We start from the raw sequence: 12089 nt of genomic DNA on the forward strand, positions 1-12089 counted from the left end.
TCATGGCTTCGGCGCGTCGAGCGGTTTTCTTCCATAGACTGTCCTGTGGTTCAGATAGGAGTGGAAGTCCCTTTCCTTGACGTGCGACCGTACGTCCAACAAGAACATCTCGATCTGTATCTCGGTCCATCCCAGGGCTCTGAAAGGCCTTGTCGCCAGACCCTTGAGACCTTCCAAGATCGTTTCCCGCATCAATATGCCACACTCGCGCAGCTCAGGCCTTGCTGGCCAGTCGCCGATGGGACATTTCCTCCTGTCCTCTTCCACGTTCTCGAAACCAGCGGCCCGCATCTCATCGGCGGCGGCGCGAATTCCATGCATTTCTGATCCAAGCACTCTTAATCCCGCGTCGAGGTACTGCGTGAAGACTCGGAAGCCGTACCCATCTCCGTCTGGGCAGGACTGGTCGTCGCACAAAGGAAAGAACTCGAGTTCTTGTATTTCAAACCAACCACCAGGCTTGAGGTGCCTACGAGAGTTCAGTCTCTTGTCTTCAGGTAGTATTGTTCGATAGCTTGAGGAGGGGATGTGAAAATGAGATGAGGAGTTTACCTATAGGCGCGTTGCATGAGATCGTTGCGATCGCGAATGGAGTGCAGGGTATGTCGCAGATGGATGAAATCAAAGTACTCTTCGTCTAGATCCCATCCATTTTCGTGTTCAATATCGTCGACCATGAAGTGACAGTTGGGAGGCACTTCACTTGGCTGAATCGGAGATAAATCGATGCCGAGAAACGTAGAGTTGGGATGCATATCGGCGACTACGGGGTCACATGTAAGTTTGACCGCTTATCATAAACGTAGCGAGATCGTAATGGTGTGAGAAGAACGGTGTGAAAGTGAATCATATGACGGCAAATGAAAGCGTCTTGAGGACTTGGAACTTACGTTCAATAGGCCAGTGACCGGGTCCAGTTCCTGTGAAAAATGGTGTTAACACACTGCGATTCACAGCATATTCTAAAATGTAAACAAACGGCTCGGTGATGACGTCGCAAGATTCTGGCGTTGTTCTCTTCATTGCCGAGGCATCATGAACAATGTTGTGATGATTCTTGCAGAAGAAAGCGTTCATAACGTGGCGGCAGGTATTCGCCACGATGATCTCAAGTACGTCACCACCATGGTGCCTCACATGAAAAGCTTTCACATACCCAGATCCAGGACTTCGGCGCCTCTTGCCATCAGGTCATCGACAGGGGAAAAGAAGTACCTCCCACTCAGCTCAATGCTGATGATGTGCTTCATCTCGTCGCGGTCCTGCTCAATAGCATCGTTGGGAAATGCATAACGTCCTGCGCGGTAGGCGTGATATCGTAGTCGGTTCTCGTACATGTGCTCTCTCACACTGTCGGTCAAGCTCTCGGTGTCGTACTCATCGCCATTATGAGAACCGACAGTGATAGCTGTATCGGTGGAACCGGGCGGTGACATGACGGCCGGGCCTGAGGTTGCCGGAGAAGGGGGGCCGCCGAGTTTAAGCCGCTTTTCGGGGGGTTCTTGGTCTGAAGGCGGGCCGCGAGCGGACTTCACCAAGAGATCTCTCAGTTGTTCTTCGCGTAATGAGTTTGGCGGCGAATTCATTGTGGACGTGAATTATCTGCTTGTTGCGCTTCGTACCCGACAGACGCCAGTCTGAGTCAAATGTTCGAACCTAAGCGTACACGAACTTGACTGTCGTCGGGCGTGGAGAAAGGTCCTCGGCGACGGGCGCCTGACTTGTCGGGAAGTTGATGGCAGTGCGAATTGGCAATGCGAAGCGATCCCAATCCAAAACCTTGGCTTTCTCAACGTCAGAGAGCTTTCCAGGGATGGAAAATTCTAACCAGGGACCCCTCCACCAAGACCAAAATGCCGGCGATGACGTCCCAGATTGGCAGCCAGGCTTGTCTGTTTCCAACTGTCAGATCAGAAAAGTCCCGAAGCGGCGTGCGGCGTGGGGAGCGGTCGAACCGCTTGTGGATAGAGAGATAATCAGGATAGGGAAGATGTTGGACGAAAACGTCGGTTTGTTTGGAGGTGTGGAAGCGGGGAGGCGAGAACGAATGATGGGAAAGCAAACTTTGCGCTGCCTGTCTTGGAGAAGAGGAGGATACTGACAGGGGAAAAAGGAATAGAAAACCACTGGAGCGGATGACAAGGAGGGACCCGAGACAATGGAAGAGGGTTATTTGGGGTTGGTGTGCGTGCGCTTTGTTCGGGACGAGATAAATCGCGGACGCGAGCAGCGAAGGGAAGGATGGGAGGTAAGGGGATCAGGGATCGACTTCAACAACTGTTTGTTCGGGAATTCTGGCATGTCTTGCGACGGGACAGGCTTGGTGTTAAGAGAGAAAGGGTATGGTGGTTTGGACGGCTCGGCATCAACTTTGACATGGCCCGTGAGGGTGCCTCAGAAATCTGAATGACTTCCTCGACTGGGGGGAAACGAGAAGGGGGTCGTCCCATAGACTAAGAAAAGTCGCCAAGGTACGTACTAGCAAGGTAGCCGAAGGAGCCCGGTACCAGAGAAGGCGGCGGATGGCGGACAGGCTGAGAATGAGATGGTGTTTGTGGATGACCTTTTGGTATCAGGGGTGGGGGATTCAGGCTTCGTCTAGAGCTATGTAACCTGCAACCTGTCTAGCAAACTTCGACCGTCGACTAGCGTCCGTCTAGAAGAGCGGTGTTCAAGTCTGACGCGACAAGACTTTGTGTGCTCTCGGCGGTCGTCGTCGTCGTGGCTGGGGTGTGAACAGCGACGATTCGACGCAACGGAATGTGGTGAGATCGGGTTGTTCGCCGAATGCCCTGTGCGGGGGAAGAGGTTGTCGACCCTGGCAGGTATCTCGAATCCTTCAAGTTGACAGGTGATCGATAGCTCAACAACGCTCCCGGTAGATCGAGGCCAGACTGGGAGACAAGGTCGCAAGATAAGTCGCAGAAGGAATCCTGGGCTGGTAAATGATGACGTGGGGAATCTGGAGGGCCCGACAGTATGGCAACGTTGAAGAACACGATGGTGAAAACAAAGGTGAAAAGGGAGCGATTATGTATGTGTTTGGTGTCAGTGGTCCGAAGGCAAGGGACAATGAGTGCGAGAGAGAGAGGCAGGCAACAGAATGTAGACTTGAAGGAAGCATGGATGTTCGAGTATGGACGATTGGCAAGGTCCAGGTCTTTACAGCTTCGCGTCCCGTCCCTGCACGGGTCGCTGTGGCCCTCTCTCTCTGTCACTCTTGCTCTCAGGAAGTACGGAAGTGAACCTACTAGACACTAAGGCAGGGAAGGAAAGGTACATGAGGGTCGATGGGTCAAGGGAATGTACATTGCTTCGCCCAGGTACAAGTGGGAGAGTGGCACTTGCGCTCTGCTCTGCTCTGCTTCGATACCTACCTCAGATGCTACAGCAAGGCTTGGATGACTTATACTTGCAGGGGCGGGTAATGCTTTCCCGCTCGATACCCGGGCTGTGGTTCTCTGCAGGCCAGGGTTAATGATGGCCGCTGCCTGACAACTAAATGACTATTTTTTTTTTTTGATGACTTTACAGCTTCACGAGGACGATAAAGATGAAGATGAATAGGAAGATGAGAGAGAGAGAGCTCCAGGAGTGTGTGAACCTGTCCTTGGCAATGTTTGGCACCAAGCGAGCTTACCATGCTTACTGCGCAAGACAAGACAGTCTCGACAGCTCTAATGAGCTAGCGAGCTACCCATAGGCAAGTTGTCTCGAATTTGGTTAGCTCGTCAGCCGCCTACTGTTCCTCGAGTGTGCCTAACGCCCATCAATCTGCCCCTGGGGCCTGGGGGGGGGGGGGAGGGGGCCACTGGGGTGTGTGTTTGTGTGTGAGTGTGTGTGTGTGTGAGTGTCTCCCATTCAGATACGACGGGCTGGGCAAGGAACGAAACAGGCAGGGTACAACATACAGACCTGGCCACTGTCAGTGGGGTGGCTGCGCACATCAGTGGTGCGGGCAGCGGGAGAGGAGGGTAAGGGCATCGGCGTCGGAGGGGAGGGGAAGGAATCCTTCAAAACAAGCTGTCGGGTCAGACCTGAAGACGTAGGGACCCGGGAATGAGGAACGAAGGCGTCGAAATGGACCTATGATTGGCTCAAGTCAGGGATTTGGGGGATGAAGCATGTCTGTTTTGCACCAGAATTGGCATCACCCTGCCGTTGCGTCTATACTGGGTATGTAGTACAAGCACAGCGCATACATACACAATGAATACAGCAGCGGGACAGGCAGGAGGCACGACGGGAAGAAGAGACACGAACGTGGCCCCATGTGGGAGAGCACATGGTCCGTCACAACATCAGCTCATTGAATCAGTATAAGACATGCTTCACGGCGATTCTCCCGTCCGTCTGCTCGTGCAGCACGAGATAGGATATGATGGGCCGTGACCAAAAGGATGATGGGAAGAAAAAGTGAACATCGTGAGGGGAACACAGGAAAAGGGTTCAAAAGAGGGGATGGAGGGGGGAAACTAGTGTAAACAGTCTGGAAGTGGGATTCGGTGAGGTTGTAGCTGAAGTGGAGGGGTGCAAGGCACGTTGGGGTTAAGGTAAGGTGACTTTTTGCGATAGGGCATCCGTACTACCCCAAGAGTCAAGACAACGCCGGAATGGTTCTTAGGTTTTGAAGATCGAGGAAGAAGAGGGGGGGTTCTTGCGAGCACTTCCGGGTCCTCTTGTCCTTGTGAGGTTGCCAAAGTGCAGCTCCGAGAAACAATCCCAATGTGCTGTGCGCTGGCAGACGTGGCTTGCCTTAGGGCTGCGACCATGGCCGCGGTGCCGTGGTGCCACGGCAGATGGGCGAGTCAGGAGCCGTCAAAACCCTTAATGAGAACGGGTGATGATGTGCGGCAGTAGGGCTCCTTTTCGAACCGGAACGGTAAGCGTATGTTGTATCTGAGAGATAGCCGTTCACCGAGTGGAGAGATATCCATTGCCAGCCGCGATGCTCTGTACATATCCGTACAGAGTACAGAGTATCCTTACTCTTGTAGGCAAACGGATGTGAGCCAAGACGATGCGTGCGTAATGAGCGGAGCGTCTACATGGTGGCATAATGGAGACTGGACATGAATCTGCATGTGCTTCGTGTATGCGCAGTGTCAAGACTCGGAAGGTAGACCGATAGTCGAGAGAGAAGGATATGAGATAGGGCGAGATAGCAACGGGAAAGAGGAGCCGGAGGCAGACTCTGAGAAGCACATGATGAGGCGTGGCCAGTCGTGATGCCAATGAATGTCGACATGTTCTGTACTGAAGAGGGGCAACTGGAGCTGCTGATGGGGAACTCTCCTGCGGACGTCCATCGACCTGCTTGCTATGCGGATTATCGTCGGAGGGAAGTCCTTCAAGACTAACCTGCGCAACGATGACCCAGGACTGCTGCTGCTACGGCTAGGACATCCTCCTGTACCGTACTTACTGTGTACTTAACTAGGCGCAGACGTACGGAGTAGGGGGCCCGCCGACCCAAGGGAATGGGAACATGAGTTCCTCTAGCAGCAGCAGCGCAGCAGAAGCAAAGCAGACGCAAAGCAAGTGCCCTGCCCTGCTCGCCTCGCCTACACTCTACTATGTACCCTTAGCTGCTCTGCTGCACTGGGAGGAGCTGCGGATGGGAGGAGCACCAGGAGTAACCTCGACCTGGAACGTGCAGCGTCCCGGCCGCCTCTCTGCCCCCCTTCTCGTGGATCCGGGCAGGCAAGGCAAGCCGCAAAGGCAAAGACAAGGCGGAAGTACCTGCGGGTGTCGAGGTACATCGATCACCTGTTGACTACTGTTCTCTCTCTCTCTCTCTCTCTCTGTTCCTCTCCCTTCTCGTCCAAGGCCCTCACCCCTCCCAACTCCCAGTCAGTGTCAGTGTCACTCACTTCCCTGGGGCCCTTGGCTCGGACGTTTCCATGGTACAGGGCATGCTTATCTAATCCACTTCTATTCTCCACTTGTGTTGGACAGGTACAAGCTCATTTTCAAAGCCCGGAACCGGCAGGGCCCCCAAGACGAATCGAGGATTTTCGCAGGGAAATCAAAGTTGACGGAGAGTTCCGCAATAATCATCTCGACGACTCTAAGTCTATCACGGTAGATGTCACGAGTCTAGGACTTTCTGGTCTGCCATGCTATCAGTCCGTCTGTCAAAAGGCCTGCCCATCACTCTAGTAGTGTCGGCACCTTCGCGTCTGACCAAGTCTTGGCCTTCGTTCACTTCGCCATGCCATTCGACCTTGTGGCAGGTTTCGATGGAGCCCGCAAAGGATCAACACCTCGTCAATGAACTCTATTCTGTCTCGAACCAAGCTGCTGGGATGAAGCGCCATGAACCTGCAACAAGCGGCCGACAGTACAGTCAAACCACCTACCCGAGAGAAGGGGAGCTCCTGGCAAACGTAGCACCCCACGAAGAGTCAAGAGTCAAGACTCAAGACCCAAGACCCAAGAAGCTCAAGAGTTGGGAGAAAGAGCACGGAGCACAGAGCGCCGAAGCTCGGTCGAAACTGAAGGCCGGGGCCGTTGACCCGTCGGTACCGTCAAGATGGCCGACCGTCTGACGGTCATGTTTTGCGGCTCTTCGGTTTCTGATGGGGACCCCCGTCTCTGAAGTCTCCAGCAAGATCGAGCCCAGAAAAGATCACACAGATGCATCCGTTGAACTATGGGCCCGCAGAGATTGCGCGAGATTGCGCGATGTCCCGAAGAAGAAGAAGAAGAAGCATACCACTATCGCTGGACCCCACGAAGCCCATCAACCCATAGGCAAAGATCTGGATGGGCCACAGCAAACGAACTTGAGATGATCGATATCATTCCACTTCTTGTGCGGCAGGATTCTCTGCCCAAAGCTGCCAGTGTTTTTCTGCCCACCGACTTCCCCCGACATATTGACCGAGTGCCGAAGCTTAGCAGTCCAGTCCGTTGGGAAGGGAAGAAAAGCAAGAAAATGTTTCGACAACTTGGCGGCCTTTCACTCAGCTGTCAGTGTCACAGTCCTATGTCCGTGACCAAGTCCACCAGCAAGGACCATCCATACTTTCCGTCGTCCATCAAACGGGCGCAAAGTCCGCACTACCATGGTAAAGGAAGGCCGCTCAGTGATCAATCATTCGCGCAGTGTGAGGAAAGCCTCACTTCTGACTCTTCCAAGGTTGCTTTCAGAGGTACATGCTGACAGCGTTGACGCTTGACGGATGCTACAATGGCACAGATCAAGCATACCGATGAGCAGAGCAGGGCAAGGTTTGGAGGTCTTGGCTCCCGAGAAGTGGTCACTGGCAGTCGTTGACGAGAAACCCATGTCCATGCTCCCGGACCCGGGCTGCCCCTCCTCGTTGGCGCTGCTTGGGTCTTCCCCTCCTCCTCCCAATCCAGCAGAGCGCTGCCCACAATTGCTCAAGTCTTTGTCAGATCTCACAAAAAACCTTGCAGCAGCGGTTACGGTCAGAGAGGGTGGAGGGAAGAAGCGTCGCCGTCTGGTCCGTTTGTCCTGCATCGAGCTCAATCCGTCGATTCGACTGGAGAGAGGAGAAAAAAAGTAAATATGAAGCTTTTCTCTAGGCACGAAGATTCTGGGAAGCCCGGGTTTTGCTTGGTTGGCCTTTCCTCTGCTCTGTGGAATTCTCCCCCTCATCTTAACGTTCCACACAAAGCATGCGTCAAACCTGACAGCCCGTAACTCAAGTATGACCTGATAGTCACCCGCCACATGGAGGTTACGTTCGGAGAAAAACACGAGACCCAGCACGTTTAAAGAGACTTCAATCTGCACTAGAGCATATCCCGTCCGTTACGAGTGTGTGTGTGCGTACGGATACCTACCGTACAGAGAGAGGTACGGAGAACAGGTGCGAAGTGAGCGCCGGAAGAACACACTACCCAAAGAAAGAGTGGGACTTTAGATTTCGGGATTTGAACTTGTCCCTTCTGTGGGGGCTGAGACCCAGATTGTCCTTCTTGGCGGTACAGGGAGGGTCGAGAAATCGAATGGGTTTTGGTGGGATACTCAAAGGGGGCATGCCGAGGTCGAGAAGAGAGCAGACGGGTACATGGACAGTACTTGACTCTGCTTCCTTCTCCTCGCCGCTATCCATGTTTCTCTCTCATCGAGGAAATGTCACAGCCTGGTATCCCAACACCCCTTTCACTCCCTGTTCCTTGGATCCTCTTTCCCCTTTGCCCACTGTTAGTACTGCTAGACACCCCCTAGACGGAAAGGGACATGAGACGGATAAAGCGCTGCAACTCTACGAATACAGAGTACTTGGTCTGCACGCCTTCAACGGACAACAGGGCAGCTAGGGGCCCCAGCCATCGTTGTGGATGTTCCCAGAGGAATGGCACGCTGGGCCGGGACTCGGGAGGAAGCTTTTCTTGGGAGAAGGGGGGCCGGCCCATCGAGGTCACTCTCTCCGAGTCTATCGGATCCGCATGTATTCTGTAATTCACTGGCTAGGAGATGTTGACGTTTACGAGAGGAGGAGCTGATTTATCCCTCAAAGACTTGCTCAGTATTAGTTATGGTCAGACGTATTCTATTGTGAACCCAGAGACTTTGCAAGCTCCTCACAACCAAGGAATCTGAATTCAATAACTTAGCGACTTCATGCATTTGATAGAATGCTGGCATTGGTAAGCGGCAAAGTCCATGGAGGGGGCTTCGATTGTGTTTCTTTCCAACCAAAAGTCCTTCCTTTGCAGCGAAGATCGCATGCCTCTACGCCGCTCGTCACTCGGCAGTCGGCAGTCGCATCGTTCTGGCCTTTCAGGTGAGTGGTCGTTTCTCCAATAGTCCAATCCTTTTCCTATCTACACCTGGCGTACTGCATCCAGGGCCCACGCAAAATTTGATACTTCAAAGTTCAGAGTTCTCTCTCCAGTACTGATACAAACCGGAGTACGGAAAGCGATCATGGCTATACCATACTATCCATCCATGCAAGTAGCTTTGATATTACACGTCGTGACTTCCCGCGCCATGCAAGCGATTGCCATTCCATTGCATTATTACAACCCGTTGAATACCACGCTCGGATGCGACCTCCCGGATCCCAAACGGAGCCATCCCCATGACCAACAACAACCCCCGTCTTTACCCATCTGTTGTCACTCACATCGACATCCCGTTCATCGGCCGACACAGGGCGACATCGTCTCGTCTCGTCTAATATGGCGTCGACCCAATGGCAGTTGTTGCAACTGTAAGTCCCCGGCTTGACCGCCGGCCGCTGTTGCGTCTGGGTGCCGCCAAGGCAAACTCCGCGACTCTCGCGATTCGTCCCTGTTTCCCCTCCAGGGCATATCATTTCGGTCCCGTCTTCTTCGCCCACCCGATCCTCAGCATCTACTTACCGTCCGGAGCGAACGGGCGTTCGGTCGTCTTGCTAGCACCGGGAATAACGACCACTGCAGATCTCCGTCAGCTCATTTCACATTTTTGCCTTCGCACCGTCGGCTTCAGATCAACTCTCCTATCCACCCTGGATGGGACAAGAGACTGGAAATCATGAGATGACCCAGACAGCCAAATCAAATCAGGACCAGACGGTACTGAGATGGATGGCAAGCTGCGACGCTCTAATCCAACTGTGAGGTTCATATGATCTCTTAGCGTCCCGGGCGTCCGCAGCTTTTCGACTCGTGCCTGCTGGTCCGTGGTTCAGCCTAAGCCTCTCTCTCTCCCGCAGTAGGGAGGATCAGAGTCAGTTGCGCTACTTTGGCCCTAATTTGCGCCCCCATTGTGTCAACTCGTCTCTTGTCGCCATCGCGGATCTTGATTCGTAGAGCATGGCGGTGGCATGTCACAACGTGGTCGACAATGTGTAATTAGCAAAGCCATCTTTTCTTTGGAATCCCATCCCAGGCGAAACAAAAGGCCTAAGCTACCTTAGCTGCTTAGTCTCAGCCCCCCTCCCTTCCCCTCGAATCCAAAGAGACAAAATGTGCTCGTCCAAGGGGACCTCTGAGATGGAACTACGTGCTAGTCACCGCCCGTGAGCCGGGGTCCCGAGCAAGTTCCATGGCATTGGACGCGACGATCTGAAGCCATTGCTTTTTGGCCTGGACTTTGACTGTCGATCGCCAACCACTACCGGGTCTAACACTGCGCTTTCTCCTAATAACCACGACTAAGGCGGTCAAACATCGTAGCCGCCGTCTCACACCCATACGTGCTAGACAGCCTCGAACGCTGAATACCGATTACTGAACATTACCATACGTACTAAAAACCATCGGAATGGTCTCGCACCAATTGCGATACCATTTACGTTACAGCATATTAGGGCAACACGATATTTCGGCCGTACAAGCGAAGCGCACGCGGTTTACTCTGCTCTGACCGCATGCCACCCGATTTCGTTACCAGATAGGCTCTTTTGCGTGCTTATCCCACAAAGTTTGATGACCCGACGACACAGCCATCATACCTGTCTGGCACAAGCTTACAGACACGTAAGGACATACATGTCTCCATGCTCAGCCGAGCTGCAACCTCTTTAACCCCTCTGGTCCAACAGGTTCCAAAACGCCACTAGCAAATCAACCCAAATTGGCGCAATGAAGATCTTCGGAATCATCGGGCACTACCAAGGAGTTTTTGGGCCGAGGGATCTCTCTCCCGAACTTTACAAATCTTACCAGACCCTTATCCTCGGAACATGAGCAAATGCACAGCATGACGACGGAAGGGGGGAACCGCGATGCTTGTGACAAACGCACGTCAAGCTACAAACGGGCTCAGCCTACGTATATGCGCTCACCATGTAGACATGACTCAAACCACAGGCGAGACAAGATCAACGTTGGCTATTCCCAAGCCTCACTCAATGCATTGCCCTCGCTCTCGCGCTGAGCAACGCCCGGTCCCGACATCATGCCGCAGAGGCGCATGGAAACTGCATCTCTTTCTACGGATACCTCTTCGACGCTCACCGCATTTGGCGACGTGTGTGCGCGCGGTCCCAATCGAAGGGCTATTGGGTGGTTCCTTGTCTTGTGCCTGCAGTTACGGGCCACTATCCCCTCTGTCGGGTTACCTGTAGGCTGTCTGCAGATTGTTGTGTATGTGTGTGTGTGTGTGCTGCTTTCTCTCTCTCATCAACGGACGGCTTGGCTGCTTGAATCCTTCGGGTTTCGCAGCCTGTCAAAGGTCTCCAGAACGGTGGATCGCATATCCGTCCGTACAGCTGTGGTCCTGGCTGGCTGGGGTCTATCCAGCATCTGGTGCTGGGCAAAGGAAGCCGGCCGGCAAAGTGTTTGTCAAAGTTACCCCTGTCGTTCTTCTCGTCTTTCCGTGCTGCCGCGCCCGCGCAGTGCGCACAAGTTGCACACCCACGATGCCCAGGACCGCACTAAGCACCTGCCTCAAAACTTATGGTCGAGCGGGGGTTTCCTCACGATCATCTTGGTGGACGTACGCATCGAGTAGGAAATGAGGCCATGGCTGCTTCTCAGAGTCGTATTCGATGTGTGTGTACGGTGGCTCTCGGCAAGCCGTTCCACTCCGACAACTTTCTGGATCGAAGCTGCTCCCCCCACGATATTGCAAATGACATCGACCCAAGGCGGGCATACACGTTTCTCAGGCTCTGCTCTCCTCGCAGAAGCATCTCCCTCATAGGCTTGGTCTCTCGGGGATGGTTCGTTCAGACAGCAGCTTCCCGTCATAAGGTGTGCTGCCTGTCATCTCTTTTTCACATTAACCGGACGTAGGGTACGCTATCCACCGACCTAACGGATGATGGCTGAAGTGCCGTCCAGTCCTTTTTATCTAACAGGACGGCACACCAAAAACGCCACAGCTCTGCCTCTCGGGTCTGGCCTTCCATCTCTGCATCTCGCTGCCCTCAACATCCATTCATTCATCGCGACCCCTTTCCCCGAGTGGGTTATTGTTTCCAACCGAGTGGTCCCCCTTGGACCTGCACCTGCAAGCGATCCCGAGGCGAGCAGTACCGTGCCAACGCACTGGCGAGACTCTTCCCGCTTGTGCCGCTCGATTGGGATGACTCCATTTAAGCAGAGACGGACGAACATGGCGGGACCTACTTCGTACGTATCCCGTAGTGCAATGACCTTAGTGCCTCTATTCCGAG

At 53.6% G+C, this 12089-nt stretch overlaps 3 protein-coding genes across 3 annotated transcripts; 2 read left to right on the plus strand and 1 right to left on the minus strand.

The window, feature by feature from the left end:
* On the minus strand, positions 1-1586 carry CCOS01_09456 (methyltransferase domain-containing protein; the record flags this gene model as incomplete). The annotated part of the gene is made up of 4 exons (XM_060457615.1): positions 1-469; positions 553-763; positions 891-920; positions 1157-1586. 4 exons carry the CDS (start codon positions 1584-1586, stop codon positions 1-3), a joined length of 1140 nt encoding a protein of 379 aa, XP_060312315.1.
* A 3902-nt stretch (positions 1587-5488) lies between these two features.
* Positions 5489-6088, plus strand: CCOS01_09457 (uncharacterized protein; the record flags this gene model as incomplete). Its single annotated transcript, XM_060457616.1, has 2 exons — positions 5489-5748; positions 5959-6088. The coding sequence occupies 2 exons, from the start codon at positions 5489-5491 to the stop codon at positions 6086-6088; spliced, it is 390 nt and encodes a 129-aa protein (XP_060312316.1).
* A 154-nt stretch (positions 6089-6242) lies between these two features.
* On the plus strand, positions 6243-6551 carry CCOS01_09458 (uncharacterized protein; the record flags this gene model as incomplete). Its single annotated transcript, XM_060457617.1, has 1 exon — positions 6243-6551. One exon carries the CDS (start codon positions 6243-6245, stop codon positions 6549-6551), a length of 309 nt encoding a protein of 102 aa, XP_060312317.1.
* Positions 6552-12089: the final 5538 nt, after the last annotated feature.

Source organism: Colletotrichum costaricense (genome assembly GCF_030867565.1).
Source record: "Colletotrichum costaricense strain IMI 309622 chromosome Unknown Scaffold_9.1, whole genome shotgun sequence".
NCBI lineage: Eukaryota > Fungi > Ascomycota > Sordariomycetes > Glomerellales > Glomerellaceae > Colletotrichum > Colletotrichum costaricense.